At 43.2% G+C, this 22,080-nt stretch overlaps 1 protein-coding gene across 3 annotated transcripts in view; it reads right to left on the bottom strand.

The window, feature by feature from the left end:
• The window catches only part of atrn (attractin), a 126,812-nt gene that overhangs the window by 30,594 nt on the left and 74,138 nt on the right, over positions 1–22,080 (bottom strand). For all 3 annotated transcript variants that reach the window (XM_037125376.1, XM_037125375.1, XM_037125374.1), the window contains exon 26: positions 17,016–17,094. In XM_037125376.1, coding sequence (XP_036981271.1) covers positions 17,016–17,094 — 79 coding nt within the window. The remainder of the gene's footprint in view (positions 1–17,015; positions 17,095–22,080) is intronic.

Raw genomic sequence — 22,080 nt, 5'->3', positions numbered from 1 at the left:
ACACAGTATATTGTGAGCCAATGGTGTGTGTGTGTGTGTGTGTGTGTGTGTGTGTGTGTGTGTGTGTGTGTGTGTGTGTGTGTGTGTGTGTGTGTTGCCCTTTGGAGATGCCAATTACCTGCACAGTTGCAACAACTTCCGTACATAAACTTGGGAGGTTAAGCAGGGTGAGCACTTTCAGGAACGTCAACTCGCATTAATACTGAGCTACAAACATTTTAATATGTCGCTTGGACAAATCTAAAAGATGGTGAGCTTAAGTCGGAGATATCAAGAGTTGTTTTGACTTCACCGTGACAGACGAAGTGAAGTGGTTTTTCGGAAGTAAGGGGGGAAAAAAAAAAAAGGATGGAGGAGATAAGACGGGCGCGGGAAGAAGAAATGAACAAAAAGTAAAAGAAAAAGTGAAGACAGCCTGAGATGAGATGAAACAGAATCAAAAAGTACAGGCGGGAGGCAGGGGCGGGTTTTGACAGCGGTTCCAGGCTTATGATAAGCTCTGAACCAGCACCATGATGGATGGATGGGGTTGAGGAGCGGTGGATGTTACTGGGGCAATTGGGGGTCAACCACAATGCAGCGGGGGTCGGAATCATGAGCCAGCAGCCTGCGTATCGTGAGCCGACACTGGCGCCAATCCAAACTCTAATTATACGCACCATCTCAGCGGAATTGAGATTAGCAGGGTTTAGAGGCGTCTTGGGAACTCGGAGACAAAAAAAAAACCCCACATGTTCACACACACTGACAGATAATGCCTGGCATGACACCATCGCAAACAACTCGAATACAATCCGTTCATTCACTTGGACCCAAGTTTGTTCGCAAACACGAAGAATTCACTCAAAACAAGCCACACAAACACATACATGTACTGTCAGCAGTCTACGGTTTGCATGCTGTGTACTTCCGTTTAAAACCAAAGCTAGTATTTGCAGGGAGTTGGCACGGACGCCGAAGAGCATGAGTCGAAAGCTCGTCTTCTAACTCTGTTGCAGATGTAGCCGGCTGCCAGCGCTGCAGTTCCTCCTGATTCTTTTTCATCACATTTTGATGAATCCGCATCCTGTCAGGTCCGAGGAGACTCTTGTTAGCTCGACTATGCAGAGGATACCATTAACAAAGCCTTCCCTTTTACGGAGGATGCGTGTGTTTTCTGAGATTCTCAGCTTCCTGTGTGAGTGACCTTCAGTCCTGCCCGCTGCTCGTCTCTCATCATCTTAACTCCCGTCTCTTCACCTCTCACTTCAGGATTGATCACCTCAGAAGTAGGCCTTTTGTTCTGTGCGGTGGTGCAGCGAACGCTGACCTCAGGAGAGAGGAGGAGGAGGAGATTCTCGTAGAATCTTAAAGAGTTGCTCTGGGTAATCTACAGGGGCTTTACAGCGCTTTAAACACCGTTGATGTTCACTGCCTCTGTTCACAGGGAACACGTTTTCTGTTCATGTCTGCTTGCTTTAGTTCACTGGCACCATCATCTGTATCCAAGACGACGTCAATACATGAAAACGTCTGTGGTGGGAAAGTTAACGTGCAACCACACGTGGGTCATAACAAAGTACAAATACTCGAGTGTTACTTGACGTCCTAGGAATGAGACTCAACGATCAACTATCTTTGTGATGCGTTTACGAACAGATTGGACAAAATCTTCCAGGATCTACCTTTACAGGCTTTGACGTGAGCTTCAGCTAGTGTTATCTGTGTACTTTGAGTACATTTCAGGGCCTGTACTAGTCATTCAGAAGTATCTGAACAGCTTGAGTAAAGAATGTGTGTACTTTTAACAGATTAACAGACATATCACCGATTAAAGTTAATTGCTATTAGAACAAATTATTGATTCATGTCTTCAAAAAGTAAAATAGTCTCATTTCAAATGTAAAAGCCGCTTCAGAGCATTTCATTAAATCTCGTTTCAGTGAAGAGTTTAGGGCTCACACGCTTGCAATTTCATTAGCTTTGGCTTCAGGGGAGAGTTCTACCCTTCGATCATCAGAACGCTACTGCACAGAAATTCATTAGTTTTGCTTTCAGTGGATAGTTTAAGCGTTTTATAACGGCTAAATGCTGTTTCAGAGAACTGCAGAGAATTAGTGCAGTATTAGACAGCCTTAAGAGTTATGAGCAAATGAAATGTAGGATTCAATAGAACATTTCTCTAAATGACTGAAAATGTAATAAAGTCTGATCCTGTGATAATATATTTCCTGATTATGTAATACATCATCGCGTTATAGGGATGATGGCTTCTCCCATGATCATAAACTGTCTGGAGATGTTATTGTATTAGCTGATAATTGACTAAATTCACACATTTCACTTCTACAGCTTTGACCCACTTAGAAAAAAAAAAAGGGGGGGGAAGACACTCTCAGATTTCTCCGTCATAAACCTTCCAAGAAACACCGAGCTGCCGGGAGAACGTGGTGGGGAGTCTCACATCCGAGAAGCTGCTGAGGGCTCTGAAGTCCTCCGCCTGGGGGGGACTAACAGCGTGTGAGCCGTCAGAACAGAATGAGAGCGAGGCACGATGGCGTGAGGGTGGGCGGGCCGAGCAGACACTGTGCCGGCTGGGGTCACCTTGATCAGTCCATCCACCGGCTCCAGCAGGGAGGGAGACTGCAGGAACAAGGGGCAGAAAGAATGGGTTTCCTCCTACTTAATAGCGTTCTGCGGAGGGTGAGATGAGGTGAGGGCTCTCCCTGTCCGATCTCGTCTGGTTTCCGATGCAGCCACAGCTGGATGGGTGGGAGAAGAGATGCCCTGACATCCCCCGAACAACAAATACGTCCGCCACAGCTCAAATGAGCTTTCACGTCGGTAAAACCTTGGCCTTTTTTTGGCCTCAAGTAGACTGAGGTGGATGTTTTGTTTTTGAGCCGAGTTTGGCAAAAAGAAACAAAAAAGCGAGGCAGAAAATTCAGCCTTTTATTATTTTCTTTCCTGGAGACAGTGAGAAGACAAAAGATGAACCCTTACAGGAGAATAAGCTATCAAATGAAAGAAAATTCATCACCTGCATATTTCTTAATGTTTTGGGAGCGGCACTTTCTCCTTTGTGTATTGTGTTGGGCTGACAATTTTAAAGAAAAGTTTGTTTCAGAGAGAGGACGAGATAGCAGGAGGAAGCATTTTCTGCATTGTTTTCACGCTGCAGAGCAGGAAAACAGACATTTTTAACCCCGAAGTGACGGTTACAAAGTAGTTAATAAAGTGTTGGGGATGGCTCCAACAGTGTGGTGTGCTCAGAGTTCTTTATTCTTTACTTTCGCTGCACAGTCCCGGTAGGATAGACTGTACCACTGAGCCATAATGACAACCACCGGCTCCACTGTCGGCGTTCAAGGGCACAATTATTCTTACTGAGCGCCGGCGTGGCTGAATCCATTTTCAAGGGTACAGAGTGATCCACCTGTCTTCAGAAAAAATTCCTCTGAGGAGATCAAGAACACCATGTTTACTGGATCTACAAAGAGATCTTTTGCATTGCAGTCATGTAGTTTATGCTGTTTTATCCAGTGACCTTAAATGAGCAGAAGCATTACTTTACTGTTCCAACATCTGACTACAGCTTCGGAGTAACTACCACTTGAGAGTTGGGAAACTTTACATGGCAAAAAAAAAAAGTCATGTTCAAAGTTGTACTTTCAAAAGGGCTTTCCGATGGATTACTGTCCCAGCCTCTGCATTTTGGATGTGTACTTGAAGAGCAGCATTTTTAATTGATGACATGTAAGCAACTCTCTAAAGATTTTGTTTTACTTCTTTTTCTTCACACCCCAAAACTACAAATCCCAACTTGCAAATTGTGTTGCAAAATTTTCACATGAACTGTTGAGTTATGGCCAAGTTTTTGCTTTGTGAGGTCACAGGGACCTTGATCTTGACCACCAAAGTCTAATCAGTTCATCCATGAGTCCAAGAGGCACATTTGCACCAATTCTTAAGAAATTTCCATAAGGCGTTCTTGAAATATAACAATCTGAATAACGGACCGTCTGCAGTAATCACTGTAATCACCGCCATCGTCAGCATAGAGGCATAAAAAAGATTCTAAGTATGATTTTAAGTACGACAGCTAACTCCTCACGACACAACTCCATCTGCAGCTTGAAATCTGCTCAGTATTTTATACCAAAACACCGTCGGCAGCAGCACTCGAACCTCCGCCTTTTAAAGAGCAGACGGACGAGGGCAATGAGATTAAGAGGGTGAAGCAGACATGTCAGTCTGAGAAATGTGATAGACAGACTGCGTGTAAAGCCCTTTTGCACTGTCACCACTCGCTACACCCTGAATTCCTCGAGCTCACCTCTGGTTTCTGTTACCGTCTGCTGAAAAGAAAGAAATCCCTTCAAGCAATGTCATAAGAACTGATTTTTCAGTAAATGTGTACAAGTTTGTTGGATCTCAACAGCTCTGGTCCTTTTATTATTTGTTGCTCGCTTTATACACTGTTCTATTTTTTACTTGGCTGATGAATAAAAAAAGAAAAGAAAAAAAAACTGAGCGGATTATTGAAAATTACTGGATGTCCCCAGGCAGCGTTAGTCCTCAGCAAATGAGGCTAAAGATAAGGTTTAGCTGGATCAAACTCTGCTGTGCCTGGTGTTCGCGCTGGAGTTGACTAATGTCTCCAGATTGTGAACAACAGGAAAACACTTTGTTGTTACACCTTCAGAGTATTATTAGTTCGTCCAAAATGGCTCTCCTGCTGCTGTCACATCAGATGATCGCAAAAATATGTGTCGTTTGGGACATATTACATAACAAGCTCAATTAAATCAGATAAAAGAATCATATCATACGGTAAACTGTGGGTCCTTTTTTCCCAAGGATGAGTTTTCTAAGCCTTCATCATATACTAACACCTGCAGAGGCCTGACACCTACATTCTGTTCATTAATTTCATCTCTGCTCATTAAATTTGCCTTCAATGGCCACAAAGACTTTCACTTGCAACTACCTTGTTAATTTTTAAGATAAAATAAATAAATAATAAAAGAGGAACTTTCCTACGAGTGCCGCCATAGACAGAAGTGAGACTCGGGAACTCATTACCGACTTCAGACACAGTGTCCCTGCCAAACCTCCTATAGTGGAGTCAGGTCAACACAGAACCACAGTCCTCACCGCCAAGTCTTGCCACTTGGCAGCCATCATTGCATCGCCCTGCGTATTTATTTCAGGCTGACAAGACCAGGCCGACTGCACACTGCACACATACTCGTTGTTTCACAACGCCACCTTCTTTCATGGCTCAATTCAGAGCGCCTGAATGTCACATTGTCAGCTCAAGCCAGCAGAGAACTTGAACAGATGCAAGTTTAATGTTCAATCTTCGAAACATCACCTTTCCTGGTAACCCACTGCATCAATGTGATGTTCTTATCCATCTGCAGTTGTACAAAAATTGGCTGAAACTGTCGCGGATCTCGCTCACTTCACTGCAGCAACACTGACGGCTGATGTCTTTCCCAGTATAAAGCACACGATTGGCTATTTGGGGGAGAGAATGGAGGGATACGCGTTGTGCAACCGCCATCTCTGGCGCTGCGGGCTTTTCTTTTCAAAATGCCTTAAGTGATCCGTCTCCTCTGTAATATCTCTGGCATATCTATCACAAACTCATTTAAATTTCTTGGCACACATTTAATCAGCACCCTCAGATGGAGTATTGACTTTGACCACATCACTAAAAGAAGCCCAGCAGAGCCGGTTCTGTCTCTGACAACTGGAGACTCCTCCCACAGATCTTTACACATAATCAGGAGGGCAGTTAAATTATCTTTGAGCGATTTCATTATGCACAGGTAACCATCAGTTTCAACGTCAGGGGTCTGGCCACATGCAGCTCTTCTCCGCCCACCTACAGCAGAAGCAAAGTGATGTTTATTTAATGTGTGATAATGTTATTTGTCTGCTTGGATCACTCAGATCTTCCACTGCCTTTATCTTAGAGGTCCCCTTATGTTTCCCCACAACCAATGTTTTAAGGCTGTTTTTTTGTTTTTATGGCTGTAAACTCTTGAATACCCTCCCTGTGGAACAAACCACAGCAAATGCCCTTAGTATTCTCGAGGACAAATTAAAAGAACTCTTTTAATTTGGTTTAATACAACCTTGGTAAAATTCATCATATTCATTTTTTCCTGTTGATTTTATTGGTGTCCTCACAAACATTATCATGCTGTGACACAATTACTTATTTACCATTTTTGTTTTGTTTGTTCATTTTTTGGTTTTGGCCTAATCGCGTCGGAAAATAAATTCCACTGACTCTGGACATGTTGCCAAGTAAAGTTTTAAATGGCTGCATTGGATTTTGGATTTTGTTTAGCCTGGTGGCTTTGCAGCTGTTTTGGCAGCAGGTTTTTGAATTATTTTCAACAATGGAGAGATATTGGCCCGTCAGAACTCCTCCATTCTTGTGGGATTTACCACCCTGCCGAACTCAATTTGGTGAACTTGGTTATCTTTTTCGTCCATTTGTCGTATCAAGTTTAGGTCCTGTGTATTAAACCGCTACCAGTCGACATGTTCACGCTCTGGATTGTGAAACAGAGCGTATTCCCACAATCCTCAAATTCAAATGTATTACAGATCATCATGGAGAAGTGCTTCGTAAGGGGGTAACAGCTGCAAAGTAAAGGTGGAAAGATTGTTTTTTCCTTTCTTCCCTGCTCATGTGTGAACCGCATTCACATCCAGCCATCTGCTTCTGGGACTGAAGGGTTCGGGGCTGGAGCAGGCATGCCGGTGGGAGGATCCTCCTTATCATTACGGATGATTCTGGGAACTAATTTGATGTGGAGCTCTACGTGCTCGGTGATATCTTCATTGTATTCCGGGACTCCGCTTATATTCAGAGAGATACCGGTGCCAATCTCTACCCACTCTGCTGCGCTCTCACACTGAACCATCTGCTGTAGACTTTCACTGCATGTGAGGCCGTCTGCATGAGGCGGAGGAGAGGAGGAGGAGGAGGAGGAGGAGGAGGAGGAGGAGGAGGAGGCAGCGACAATGAGAGGGTGTGAGTGAAGTCGGTGAATGTCTGCTGAGTTTTTTGAGAGCCTCCTCCAGTCCCATCACTGAGCTGGGTTCCAACCTACCTACATCAGTTTTAGGTCGTTAGTTAACCAGATTTGATGAGCTTCGAGGATAACAAACAACAAACCCAATTCTCCATCTTGTTTCTTTGTAATAAGCAGGGATGGATTTCAAATAGCATCATTCCTTATTCATATAATGTTCATGGGCGAGAATGAAACTAGTATGGTTAATGTGCTATTTGCAAGGCTCAAGGTCTCCCTATGCCATGGCCTTCAGCATCCTGCTCGCCAAGAGTTTAATTCTCTTAAATTGGAAACGAGCTTTGCCCTCATCTCACCACCGGTGAATAATGAAGCTTCCGTACAATGTAAAACTAGAAAATCTGAGGGTTTTTTTCCTTCCAATCCACATCAACAGCATTAAAATGCAAACACAGGCACACGCCAAAGCAACAGGTGGTGATATAACTTCCACCGCAAAGCCACGTTGGCCAATCGGAAGCCTGACAAACAGAAGGAGACAAGCCAGACAACCCTGGTTTCCCAGTCTACACATAAACACTGAAGATGGCGTTTCTGCATATCTTCACCCTGGCAGTAGTTTTCCAAAAAGCTCAGTTCTCAGACTTGAAACATCGTTTATGTGTACAGAAGGCTTTGTTTAAGAAGTATGTGTGTCGCATAGTGATACACTGACTGCTGTTATTTGATATATTTTATATTATCCCTGTGATTTCATCTTCAATGTCATATCTTTTGTATCATATGAGTTATATATTTTATCTGCTGCCAAGATTTTACATCTCGCTGAGGGACTTTCTCGATTTGATAGAGTTGTACTGAAGGTTTTCTGTGTGAGCGTGAAGAGGAGGAGGAGGAGGAGGAGGAGGAGGAGGAGGGAGCGTGCACGTGTTTATGTACATGTGCCACCGAGCAGCGGGAGCAGTCTGGATCGCTGAAAGCTGCGGACAGGTCAGCGATGGTGGGGGTCGGAGGTCACGCACTTCCTCCTCATCAAGCAGAGGTGGGAACGGATGTGGGCGGACAGGCGAGGAGAGGACGGCACGAGACGAGGAGGCTCGGTGACACGGCCGCCTGCCCCCCCCCCCCAAAAAAAAAATTTAAAAAACGAGGATCAGCGGTTTGCGGCGGCAGAGGGCAGGAACACAAGGACGCGCCGGTTGAAGCGTTTAACGACCGCAATACCAGTTCTGATTCATCCTCTGAATCAGATGGCGAGAACAGGTTTTTCGAGGAGCTATGTTATAATTTTAGAAAGAAAACAAGTTCATCTGCCAATAAAAGTAGTTATAAAACACAAAATCAAGTGGGAGCACTTGAAGGAATTAAAAGTGAAGCTTACAGAAAATATAATGAGAAAACTAAACATGAGAAAACAGCTTTTCATCCACAGTTTACACCACAAAACTGACTTGATGTTGAATTAAATTCCAAGGTGTGCTTCCGTAACTAGCTCAGGTGGCAAACTACTGGATGTATTCATATACTTCACTTAGATTTTGGTCCAATTTTCAGTCTATTATGATCTAAAGCGTTAGCACAAAGCCCCAAAACAGACACTCTACCAGGGGAGAGTGGGTGGTGTAGATAATCTCTACATCAATTATACAGATTATGTCTTGCTTTAATTACAATTTGGCATATCCAAACACCAACTAAAGAACACTCATTCTTTACCCAAGTATAAATACAGCAAAAGTAATAGAGTACAGGCTCTGAAATGTACTCAGAGTAGAAAAGTAAGTTTCTAACGACATAGTAATGCAATTCAAAGACTATTACTGTTCCTGAATGCACCACAAAGATAGTTGATTGTTGAGTCTCATTCCCAGGACGTCAAATAAACACATTTTGTGTTGTTAAAGTGTCCCGAGCAGCAACAAAGTGAGAAAATAATAAAATCCAGGCAGAGTGCTGCAGGGTCTCTGTAGATAAGAGACACTAATCCACCTTTTCTCCACATTCAAGTCTCCCTCTCTGTGTGTTTATGCCTTCTTACATCTTTTACAGTGTTTTGTCTTGCTACGCCGGCCGCGAAATCAGTCTTTTGCGGCCTTGGGATGGCGTGAAATGACATGAAATAAAAATAATCCGTGAGTAGTGCGCCTGTTTTGAAATGACAGATATTTGTGTTCAAAACGTAGAAAGTAAAATAATTGACTTAAGTTACTTCCATAGGCATAAAGGCATAATTACCTAAAGCTCAAGGCCAAAATACAACTCAAAAACAGCCATTTGCAAAAAACAGAATACACAGAAATTGGTTGAATTCTTAGGTTAACACATTTAAAGTGAAATGTCTTACGTCTTAGAGCAATAAGGTCTCACAGCAGCTCGCCCTGTTAAGGCCTCAGATCTTCCCTCTGATCTGCTCCCATTCTTTGGAGACTTTTATGTGTGGACCGTATGCTTTCCCCCCACAGAATCATCAAAGCCACGAGCGAGACGGTGGCAGCTCAGCTCCCCGGCAGTGTGCGTTCAAAAAAGGAGGCACATCACTTCATTAACATCCCACAAACCTGAGCTGTACAGCATTTGATCAGGAGGAAAGTTTACACATCACAGGCCATTGAGCAGCTTTCCACTCATTTTATGACATAATAGCAGGTTGTTTTGTTTTGTTTTTTTAAACGGAGGGCCTGACATCTTGGTTGACATTCATATTTACAGCTGAGGTAGTGGTGGGAGGGGGGGCAAGGAGGGCAGTTTAATGGGGTAATAAATATGTGAGGGTATCTGGAGACATTTATGCCACTTCCTCCGCCTCCCTCCTCCTGTAGGTCTGCCTCCGGCGTGGCGTAAAGAATCTACAACGCGGTTAATCATGTGGGACACACTGAGAACGATCACTGACATTATCACATCCTGCTTTTCTGTCAATACCTCTGGGTGCGATATGTGTCTAATAAACGTCGACTTGCGTGCGATTTATATCCGTGTTGGGGCAACGATGGATGTCGACTAAATACACATGTTGTCATCATACGGATATTTTTGTTGAGGCACGACGAGTAACAGAGGGGCATCATGGGAATATGACAGTGTGTGACGGCAGTGAGGGGAAATAAAAGGCACGCTGGAAATGAACATCGAAGACTTACAGTATCGTGCATCACAAAGGAGCAGTAAGAGTTTTACTGCCTTTTAATAAATCAATACGTGTGACTCAACTCTTACGCGTCCAGGTACTTTAAACTCACGCAATCAGAGCTCATACTGACCTGAAATCTCATTTTGGTGCCACAATGGAGTGAAACGAGACTTTCTGTCCTGAGGCAAAGAAAGTGACTGTTAAAGCTGAGCCATTATTACAGTATTTTGCGTCATGATGTATTACCCTGCTACCGGAAGCTTCTGCTGGATCTCCGCTCTAATTAGCGCACCGGCTCGTCTCTATTCAAAGAGATCTTTTATCGTTTACGAATGTTACGGGCCTCTTTAAGCCGTGTCTGAAACCTGTCGCCGTGCTGTAACAGTCGATTGCTGATAAGAGAAACTTACACACCTGCTTTTATCAATTTGTCTCCCTTTAAAGATTAACTACATTTCAGATTATTTGCACTCAAAGCTGCAGCCACCTCAGACTTTCTGTACTCAAATTTACAACCAAGCAGCTCTGACAGCAGCTCGCTCTCGTTGCAGCGGAGCTCGTTCCGACTCAAAGGCCGGTGCCTCCAATGGCCTGATATGTCTGCAGCGGTTTGGTCTGTCTATCGCCATCTGTTAGCTCAAACTCCTTCAAAGAACCTGTCAGGTCTCAGAAGAAGGCTTTGATTAAGACTTGCTGCAGAAATACACACACATACTCGCACATCTATGCAAACAGATGCACAGCAAACACACACATGAGGAAAAACATGCAGCTGAAGACTTTGGTGAATGTTTTTTTTTTTTTTTTTTGAAACACCCCGGAGCCCACCTGTTGGGATCGCTGTGCTTGTTTACAGCGATTTCAGTCTCAGCAGGTGTCTGGCACCACGGTGAGAAGAAGCTCAAATATAGTTCAAAACTTATTTTCTACTCAGCGCTTAAAATGTACACCTGTAAACGTAGTTAAACATATATTGTGGTAGATAACATCACTGACAACTTCTGGTGGCATTCCAGCTCCTTATTCCTTATGCCATGACCTTATCAATCGCCCCTTGTAGTGAGCACACTGAGACTAAATAGCTATTTTATTTCAAGACAGCTGTTTTGGTGAGTTGCTGGAATACGAGAAAAATATTAAAAAAGTTGATTCCAAGCTCCGCTTCTACTGCCTTCTACAGCTCACAGTGACATTCACATTTTTGGGGCTTAAGCTAACACCGTTATCCAGAGCGACTTACAATGACTGTGACAACACAATAAGCTTAAACTCCTTAAAAAGTCAGATGACAAGAAGCCAGGAGTGAGAAGTACAAGGCTCTGGGCCATAGCCTTAAATTCCTGCAACCTCGGGATGACCACATAAAATGCAACGGCCACCTTTTCCCACCGCACCGGGCCTCGGTGAGGTGAACGTGGGCATAATTAGTTGCAAAATGTGTGTCACTGTACGGCTGATGCAAGCACCGAGTAACACGGAGGAACCAGGGCTGGATGTGGGAACTGAGCCTGAGGGGACAGCGCTGAAAAGAACAGAACGGTCCCGGTGTCAGAGACGCAAACGGCTGTAACGAGAGAGTCGACCTCATGGAAAAACATGATTAGCTTTCTGTTTGCTGGAAATTATGTGCCACGTTGTGTTAACACAGTACATCATGCGTATGTATGAAGGCAGGTCCGCTATGTTTCTGCATGAGCAGGACAAGGTAATTATAGTTAAGACTGAAAGCAGAATTGTTTTTCACAGAGACAAAATTCGAGCCTTTTCCAGGCCAGTTCTTGATTTGGTAATACTGCTCGGTTGGAGTTTGTTGTCTTGACTTATAAAACTCTAAATTAGTTGGAAAAACTGTGCGTGTTTGAGATAATGAGGGTCTAAAATCGCAGGAAAGGTGTATTTCTGTAGCAGCAAAAATGATCGTTTTCAATACCTCAGGAAATGAGGAGATCTTGCAGTCGTGAACAGACGATGGAAAAAAAAAAGTCTGGACTGAATTCTTGACGTGTACAGAGATCCGTTCAGAGTGGGTGTGGAGGGAGGTGGACACGGGATGCCAAAACCTACTGCGGAGTATTTTCTAAGAGGAGTCACGGCCCTAATTCAACTCGACATCTGTGATAGGTGGTGCTCAGGATATAACTAATATTGTATCTGCTCTCTCACACCTCCCAACTCTCCTTTCTCAAAAGTTTGAGTCCTGGATTTAAGCACAGGGACAGTTTTTTCACGCCTTTGTGGGATTGCAGCCTTCACCACTGTTCAGCCTTTTTTTTTAACATAAATGGGATTTCTATTGATCTTTGTTCCAATTGTGGACTGGAACCAAAATTGAATTGATGAAGGATGTCATAAGGAACATCATTATAAGGACTCCCCTCAGAGACGGCTGCTCTCTGACGTGCAGCCACGTCTCAGAAGGAACGTATTCAGCGTCGCCTCCTGCTGCGGTGATCTGCAGGTGGTAACCTTATGCACTTAAACGTAGCTGAGCTGGATGAATAGGCTGGTTTGCAAATTTCACTTTGACTTGAATGACAATGACAATACACCTCCTATGTGTGAAATTAATCTTCAACCTCTGTGCTACACATTATAGGGGGCATTTAAATGCAAAACCTAAACGGACTCAATGGGATTTTTTTTAAAAACTGAGTGTAAAACCTGCTGTGGCAGCTGTGTCGCTGCCGCATCTGCAATGCTGACTGGCAGGAATGGCTGTATCTCTATCCAGCTGGCTTGTCGTTTCCCTTTGAATTCTTTTACGGGAAGTACTGAGCTTTCTGAAAAGACGTGTGAGTCAGGGCACCATCGTGACCGTCTTACAGCCTTTTATACATACGCTAAAACTGAATTTAGCCTCATAGCTGCGGCTCTTTAGGCTCCATCATGTGTGATTTCACTGGTCTGTTTTTGCACACATGACATCTTTTGCATGAGGATCACTCCTCTGTGACTCTTCTGACATTTCTCCCACTTTATCCTTAGTGAAAGGAAGTATTTTTCCTTACTTGAATGGAGGCTCTAAGGACAGACGATGTTGTACACGGTGCAGATTTTAAAGCCCACTGAGGTAACGTGATTTTTTATTTTGTCACATACGTCGCCATCAACCAACCTCTGAAGTCGTTCTGATGTGAGATTATGACTTTGGAAACGGATGCCTTCCATCTTCTAATTCACAGATAATGTGCCTCGGTGTTGCAAAGAGCATATCAAGGTTTATAAGCAGGTAAAAGACTCTTGGTAAACTGAGAGTGACACGATTGAGGTCCATATCAATTGATATTGTTGGCAAATGACACCAATCATATGGCCCCTCAAACTTTATGCGTAGGTGACCATGTGATCCTTGTTCATGACTTTTAAACCAAATAATATTGGCAGACACTGATGTCATCATGAAGGAAGTCCATCATGCTGTGCTTCTACTCATACAAGTAAGTTTTTCTACCTCAGAAAACACAACAAACGCTTGTGAATATACCTCTGAAGAATGAGAAACCATTGACCAGCTTAAATGTGAAATCGTGTCTACAAAAAGCTTCATTTGGGATTTGCTAGAACAATAAAAAAAAGTTGCATTTCGACTTTTTACTCTCTGCTTTCACCAAATGAGGAGAATATTTTAATAATCACTTTAGGGAAGGCCAAGTTGATTCTATGAAAAGCATTTTGGCAAACCCTGCTGCGCTCCAAAAGCTCTTCGGGGTGTTGGGGAGTTTAATATTGACCCCTCAGTTTTCTGTAGCCCTCCGTCCTCTTAACAAAAGGTCCAGTGCTAATTTTGTTTAAAGGTTAGCCTGTAGAGGGTCCAGCTGGACAACAGCAGCCGTGTAATGAAGAGAGGACGGAGTGGGAGAAGGTGAAGGTGGGGGGATGTTAAGAGGCATCCGGAGGTGAAGGTGATGACAGCACTACTGGGCGAGGTTGCAGCCAAAAGGCACTTCAGCCGGCACGCCGAGTGTGAAAAGCGCAAACCAAAAAGTTCACATTAAGCACAACATTAGCCCGTCTGCCCTCAGACGCCGCCGCAGACACACACACGGAGAAACACACTCCCACATGCACACAACCTTTCAGCCACTCACACAAAAGGGTGGTTTAAACCCTTCTGGAGATACACTATGCAAACCAATTTTGTCATTTCAGTGTGAATTCAATCTGCAAAAATTGCACTCACGGCGGCTTTTCATGGTTCCAACATCACTTCAGTCAGCTGAACATGCTAGCCCTGCTATAAAATTGCTTAGAACGCAGTCCCGTAGTTAGCAACAGCCATATGTTACTCAATAATGTCTCTTTAACACTGCACAAAAAAACCCAACAACACCCATTTACATCTGGCTTTTGTCTTTAACGATCGCATGGGCCAGGTCAAATGATTCCCCAGAAGAGCGCCAATCGGATGTGATGGAAACTCAACACCCAGGTGAACATCTTTATCTTTGCCCCTGTGATGACTTGCTTGTCAGGGAATATCTTTCCATTCGTCTCCATTTATGCAGCGTTCTGACATTGTTCAGTGAGTGCCGAGTTTGAAAGAGAGACTGAAGTTGAGGATATTAAACCAGAATTTCCACGTCGCAGTGATATGCCTCCAGTCTCTGGCAACCAAACTGTAATCAGTTCATCCCTGAGTCACAGTCGACATTTGTACCAAATTGGAAGAAATTAAGATATTGGGTTCACAAGAATAGGACCAACGGGAATGCAGCCACTGCTGTCATCAGTGTTGAGGCATAAAAACTAAACACCATCGCCTTCTCACTGCAGCTGTCAACAGAGAGGAGAAAGAAGTGAGACGTCTCACTCATTAGCAACTTCCATCATCAGCTACGGGAAAAAATGTGTCCAATTCACTTTTTAAAGACTTGATTAGATATTTGATATGCCTCTTTTTTTACTGTAAATGCAACATACACATAAAAATAAAGAAAGACAAACTCTAATGAGAAAAAAGGAGTAAATCCTATATTTTAGTGGGTTTACCTGCATTTAAAAATGTGCATATGCACTCTTTTATCGGTGGTATTGGAATTGTCAACACTGACTGCTAAGAGCTCGTCCAGTTTCCTGGACAAAATAAAACGCCGTCAGTTACTCGGACGATGACTTTAAGAAAGAAAATGATAAACTGAGTAAATCTATTGTGGCTGCTGTCTTCTTAGGGAGGCATAAACCAATCACACAGGAGCTTTGTCAGGAGGCCTGCTTTCTGTCCGTCAGCAGGCGGACGTGTGTGTGTGCATGTGTGTGTGTGTGTGTGTGTGTGTGTTCATGAGAAAGTGGGTTCACGTCACTGAAGCCTAAACTCTGCAGTGCATCACAGTATACGTTTCACCAGCAGGTGTCCTGCAGGTGCACAGGCGACTGAAATGTTTCAGACTTTTCCTTCAGTAAATCAACAAATTAATTCAGATTTTTCAGATTTCCATCTGAAGACCTGAACGTTTTCTGTCATTTGCAGTCCTTCGTGGAGCGCGCAGGGCTCCTCACAGTTTGGCAGATTGCTCTGGCGACTCTGTTCAGTCCCTCCAGAACACTTTGGACTTCAGAGTTTTTTCAGTTGACTCAGTGCTGAGCGGCAGGGCCAATTAATTACGGTCACTGCACTTGAGTGATGTACTTTCAGTGGCTGACAGCTTGAAATCGAATGCTTAAATGAATTCATTTTGGATATGTTGAGCGGTAGAAACCCTGTTGGTTTTCACTGAACTTTCTGTTTAGTTTCTTATTTTGGTTACTGCGTCGTTAGCTTGCTTGATTCAAATAAGACACCTGTGAATGTTTATTCCTCTGCGCATCATTATTTGTTTTTAATTCAGAGGGAATATATTTTAAAAGGCACAAAACTGAATGCTTAGACAAACTCAACAACAAAACTCTTTGTATTTTCATAAAGCGGACAATAATGGGACTTTGAAACGGGAGTTATGTGAACTCTGCTTGAGTCGCAGTCAGAATCTGTGCTGCTCTACGCCGCAGCTTATATAATGTAAGATTGTCTTTTAGCAGTCGTTAAAAAAAAAACACACATCACAGCAATCAAGCCTGCTGGAGATAAAAGCAGCTATTAGGCTCTCAGTACCAGCCTGCCAGATTGAGGCTTAATGTTATGTTTCCAGGATCGTAATGTAAAGAGTCGTTGTTTCAGTGTTTTAATGCCGTCTCATCCTCGTTTTGTTATTTTGTGTGTGTTTGTGCGACATCCACAAATTGATCCAATTGCTCTATTGAAACTACTTATAAACAGGACTGATGTATCACTGGAGGATTTGGAAATCTATATTAACATATTGTCACAGATGACAAGTACAAAACTGATCTCGTGTTTTCCGTCCAACATAATGCTCCAGCCAGCAGCAAGCTTAGCATAAAGAATGAAAACGGTGGGAAACGTATCCTGGTTTTGTCCAAAAAGTAGAGCTAAAATATGAAAGTATCGTACGTGTGTCAGTCTTTCATCAATGTTCATCTTTATGCACTTTGCAAATCATAAAATCCAGAACTTTCCTGAAATACAGGAGGTCAAAACTTTTAAAAGAACGACAGCTTTGGCTTCTTAACATTTTCAGTAGGATTACATTTTATCAGATAGAAGTGAAAAGAGCTCTAATCTGAGATTCAATTAGTCTATCACTTAACTTGTGATAATGTAAGTTTTTGATTTTTAGAGATTTGGTTTGTAATCTTTGTTTGTTGAGCAACTTTTGACCGACACAGTCGAGCCTGAAAAAAAAGCAGCTCCATTGCGCCGGAAAGATTGAATACACTAAACACATGACGTGTGTTGGTGGTTGCTAATTAACCAAATAAAGAGCAGCCAAAATCAATATTTGTTGTCTTACCTCTCGTCGCCGTGACGCCCAGCAGCTTTGTTTGATCTTCCAGACCACGGCGGCCACCAGGAGCAGCGACAGGAAGCAGCTGTGGACGGACAGAGAGGAAGAGGTGAGTCAGAAAAGGACATTTGTTGCTAAGAAGTGCACAAGTATGTGCATCAGTTTCAGTCATACATATATTAATCAACAAGCACTGATTTTCTCCTTTCGAGCTCGTGCATATTCATGTTTGTTTTGGTCCGACAGCGCCTGCCAGAACGGGTGATTACAGCCCACATTGATCTGCATTATTTTTAATAAGCAACAGGTCGGAGCTTCTGTTTTTCTGCCTGCTGACACAGAAGTCACGAGCTGCTGCTCTGTCACGATAAGCAAAAACCTTTAAAGTCGTTTTGACAGCTTGCCTCTGTCTGTGCTGCTCATGCACAGCAAGAATATCACCAAGAGGATGAGACGTTATCTAAGTTTCAGTCCCGTGTTTTGATGATACAGCACATAAACAAACTGAGCAGGATGTCGCCGGTTTACAAGACACGAGGTCAAAGTGTGAACGAGCGTGAGACGGCGGAGCAGCTGATGAGAGGTGAAGAAAGAAGAACAGCAAAAAGGGCAACTGAGGTTTTTGCACTTTCTTGAGATGTTTACACGGTGGTTTCCTGTGTCGACACAACACACACCTCCACACACTCACCCACCCCGACGCCAGCTGTAATTTTATCATTACATATTTATTTCTGGATGATTCTCCTCCTCTGAGTTTTGATGCGAGCTAGCACATTTCCTGCACTTTTCCCTCGGATGTGTTTTTAGCACCGTGGGATTTGAGCACTTTTCGACTCCATTTTCTTCATATTTTTCACATTTGCCCTGATAAAATATACAACAAATCAAAAATCCTGAGTGTTCTTTGCACTTAAAGTTAAAATCACCTTGAGGTGATGAAGGTAGGGGTGACATGTCTTGGAGAGGTGGTGTGTGTGTGAGCGTGTGTGTGCGTGTGCGTGTGCGTGCGTGTGTGTGTGTGTGTGTGCGTGCGTGTGTGTCTTCCCTGTCTCCCTGTACTTCCCCTGGCTACTTTCACACTTGCACTTAGGGAAGCTGCGAAGAAGACGGGGGAAGAAAACTACCGAAGAAAAGACAAAGACGGAGAGAAAAGAGCTTCATCCTCTGACTGTCGACCCTTCTGGCTTTCTGCCCCGGACTTCTTATATTTTCAGGTCAGATTGGCGACTCGCTGCTGATGAGCAAAGCGTCAGCAGCACGATGGCAAAGCGCCTAAATAACAGTGATCCAAATATCCTCTCCATCCAGGGCTGTAATTAGAATATATATTGCAGGGTCACATCCCTTCTGTAATTGCTGCGCAATGACAGGCGAGTATGCTCCACTGTCCAGAGTAATTAACATTAGCAAATGTCATAATCATAACTAACCTCAAACAAATGCCATTACTGGTTCTGATTACAGTGCACTGCAGGTCTTGAATGGTTTGTCCAAATGGTGATTCCATACCGTAACAGAAATCTCGCTTGAGAGTCGATATCAATAAATGTAGCCGACAGTCTCTATTTCACTACCTTTAAATGCATAAGTGGAGAACTAGAGAGTAATATGAATGTTATAGAGGTTATATAACTGTTGATAGAGACAGTTATTGTAAAATGATTATCTTACTGATGGCTACGCAGTATTTTGCCTAATCCCTGTCGGCGTTTTAGCTCGCTAGCAAACATTCTGTGATTTCGGGTACAAATAAAAAATGAATCTCACAGGTTTATGGAAACCTTACTATGCGTCTTCATGTTGTTCCTCTCCTTAAGTGCCTTACGTTGATTCTTGTTCATGTAAAAGATCTTAAGAGTCCACAACAATAGAAGCTCCTCCCTCCACAGAGGCCCCTCCCTCCCATTGAGGCTCCTCCCTCCCACAGAAGCTCCTCCCTCCCACAGACAACCCTGCTCCTCGTCAATAGGAGCCGCAAATCTGCAAAGTTTACACCTTGATACTACTCTGACATGTAAGAACTGATTAGTTGCTTGCATTGTTGGCGTTAGCAGTGCTGGTGCAGGAGCTAATACAGAAAATACAGTGCTACTTAAGTACATAAAACTGTTCTAGTAGCAGTCCAAAATGAAATTATGAACCTTGAAGGTAATTACGACTGATCGGTGAGGTTTCTGATTTTTGACTGAGGCAAAAAATATGCATTCTGGTGCAGCCAATTTCTCCTAATTTGTTCAAGATCACAGGGATAATATACACAAAATCCCTGTCAGGGGGTTAGAAGTGGATTTAATGAGAAACTCTAAGGTGAAGCTTTAGTTCTCCAGACATACAGGCCTTCCAGTGAGACCCCTCGCAGATTTTTTCTCCAAACTTTTACCACCTTTTTTCAATCTAAATGCCTCGGCCCATTTTAATACTGGCTGTGATGCATTCAGATCTTTATTCATCTCCCCCGCACACCCCCTGCCCACCCTTTGTGACTCTTAAAACTGCCACCCATTCAAAAAAAATCCCCTTATCTCTCCAGGCTGAAGAGGACTCTCGAGCGATCCATCCGTTCAGCCATCTTATTGATCTGGCTTCCTGCTCGCTGCTTAAAGAGCGACACAGTGCTGATGAATGACCCGCGCGAATAGATATCAGCTCCGCATCAAAGGCCTCCCGGCTCAGCAGGGTGGGAGGGAAAAAGGAGAGCGAGACAAAGGACGGGAGGAGAAGGAGAATGAAAGACAAAAGGGACGGAGGGAAAAATGGACAGTAACGGTGAAAGACAGAGAGATAACGGCGGATGAGAGATTAGAAGGTGCGAGATAAAGTCGGAACAATGGACGAAAGATAAAGGCAGAAACAAATAGGAGACACGTGGAAGTTTATTGATGAGGAAAAAATAATGTAGAGTAAGAGTTCTGCTCAAATCTGTCCTCTGTCGTCAATATGCGTCCAGAGACGAAGACCGAAAGAGAAACATTTAGAAAGGAGCGACAGAGAGACGGACACGAACACAAAGAGAAGAAGACGTCGATGAAACAGAAAGAGCAGTGCGCTTCATTTAATCGCAGTTTCCACGAGGGGGAAGCTGGCCAAGTTAGTCAGTTAGTCAGGCTTCAGCTCTCACCTCCTCCTCCCCCACCCGATCACTCCATCACACCTAGAGCTCCCACTCTCACAGGGAATAGAAATGAGCATCCACCGGCAGATGCTGCCTCGCCAGAACCACCTGCAACACTCACACCTCACCTCCTCGTCCAAAGCTCTGTCGTCACATTAGCCACAAGGTGACGTTCGAGTGAGAGCGACTGGAGCAGTTAGTGCCAGACGGATGATTTAAAACAGACAGAGCGACTGTTTGTGTGTTTTAATGGTCGACTGAGGCAGACTACAAGTATTAAATAAATGCCGCAGACGTGGCAAAAAGCATCAAAGAGTTTGTGTCACGAACTGAATCCTTTCAAACCAGGCTGAAAAACTGGTGTCAGGAGATACATGTGGATCCATTTACTGTAGTTTACACGTCAAACAAAGATGCTGCAACCAGATACCCACACATGAGTTCGCTCGTTCAGCCTGGAGGGCAACAACATCCGACCTGACGGAGCACATTGTGGCGTTTGATGCTACTTTAACCCGCCTGAGCTAGTTCAGGAGAAAGAACTGTGCTGGCTGAATAAGTCAGGCTGCATTTATGGTAAAAGTGCCCGAGGGGAGAAAAAAATTCAAATAAAGAATGCCAAAATCAATTTTCTCAACGTACTTAAGATAATAATATGTTTTGTTTGTCCTCCTCAGCTCAGGTATCCGAGGACAAAAAATGCGAGCGCATCGAAATCCACAAAAACAAAAAAAAAACTGGCGGTCGGAAGCTTAACAAGGATCCAAATCATCACTTTCACCACATAGAAACATTTCCCGCAGGTCATTTAAGGATGTTTTTATATTCATAAATGCACAAACAGTCAAAAAGTAATTGCAATAAGTAAAATGTGCTGAAGCTGCAGCGATATCTTTGTCTAATTTACAACTTTTAGTTTCCTCACACCGTCTGATAAAATCTGATTTAAAACTTGTTCAACTCAATTTCTGCATTTGACCTGATCAAGATCTGAGGACTGGAACTGGTTTTCTTAGTGTCCGCCATCTTTGTACAGTCGTGACTGTAAACAGCAGCAACACAATTCTGCTCCTTATTTATAACATTCAAGTAAAACTATGCTGCTTAGATAGACAATATGCTCTAACGCTATAAATAAGTGTCAATAACATGACTTCAAGCATGAGAGGAAGGCTCCTGGAAGCCACGGAGTCTTCGTTTTGACTGCTTTCTTCTTTATCAATGAATATTTTATCCTCATAAACTGTAAAAACAGTCTCATTCGACATGCATGAAGAACTGAACCCTCATTTTTCTTTAATTCAACTTATCCTTTTAAAGTTTTCGGTTCCATTTGAGGTTTTTCTCCCCCCTCGGCCGAACAAACATGCTGAATGCAGCTCACAAAGCTTCACAAAGCTTTTTAATTGAATGTTTTGAAATGTGGTACGTTACACGTTGACAATAAAATGAGCTGCTGGCACCAAATATTCCTCGCTCTGCAAAAAATATCATCTCCATGCGGTGCGTTTGCTGGTAGACAACACAATAAACACAACATGTGGATTTATCTCTGTTTGTTTACTTGTTTTTATGCTTTTATGGTGATCTCTAGTGGCCACAAACTCAAGATGGCACCTTTAAAGTCAGTGGCTTAAAAACTCACAAAATGTTATTTTGCTGAATCAAGCCAGGAAACAACTAATATGCAGAAAACATTGTTTTCACTCTGGCAGGTAATAAGAGAGTTCCTGAAAACACATAACTCAAAATCAGTTAATGATGATCATTTTGTGCCTAATTATATTTGCAAACAGAAATCTGGTTTCACCTGCAATTTCATTTGCTCCATAAATGAGTTAAAAAAAAAAAAAAAAACAGGGTACTTGGGTACTTTGTTAGTTTTCACAATTTGGTTTCTTGCCATGATAGAAAATTAACGACAGACGGTGGAGAAAGATGGCTGTGCCTCTTAAA

Source organism: Acanthopagrus latus, chromosome 16 (genome assembly GCF_904848185.1).
Source record: "Acanthopagrus latus isolate v.2019 chromosome 16, fAcaLat1.1, whole genome shotgun sequence".
NCBI classification, from domain to species: domain Eukaryota; kingdom Metazoa; phylum Chordata; class Actinopteri; order Spariformes; family Sparidae; genus Acanthopagrus; species Acanthopagrus latus.
Note: the sequence above shows the minus strand (reverse complement) of the source record. Positions and strands in the feature narration are given on the sequence as shown.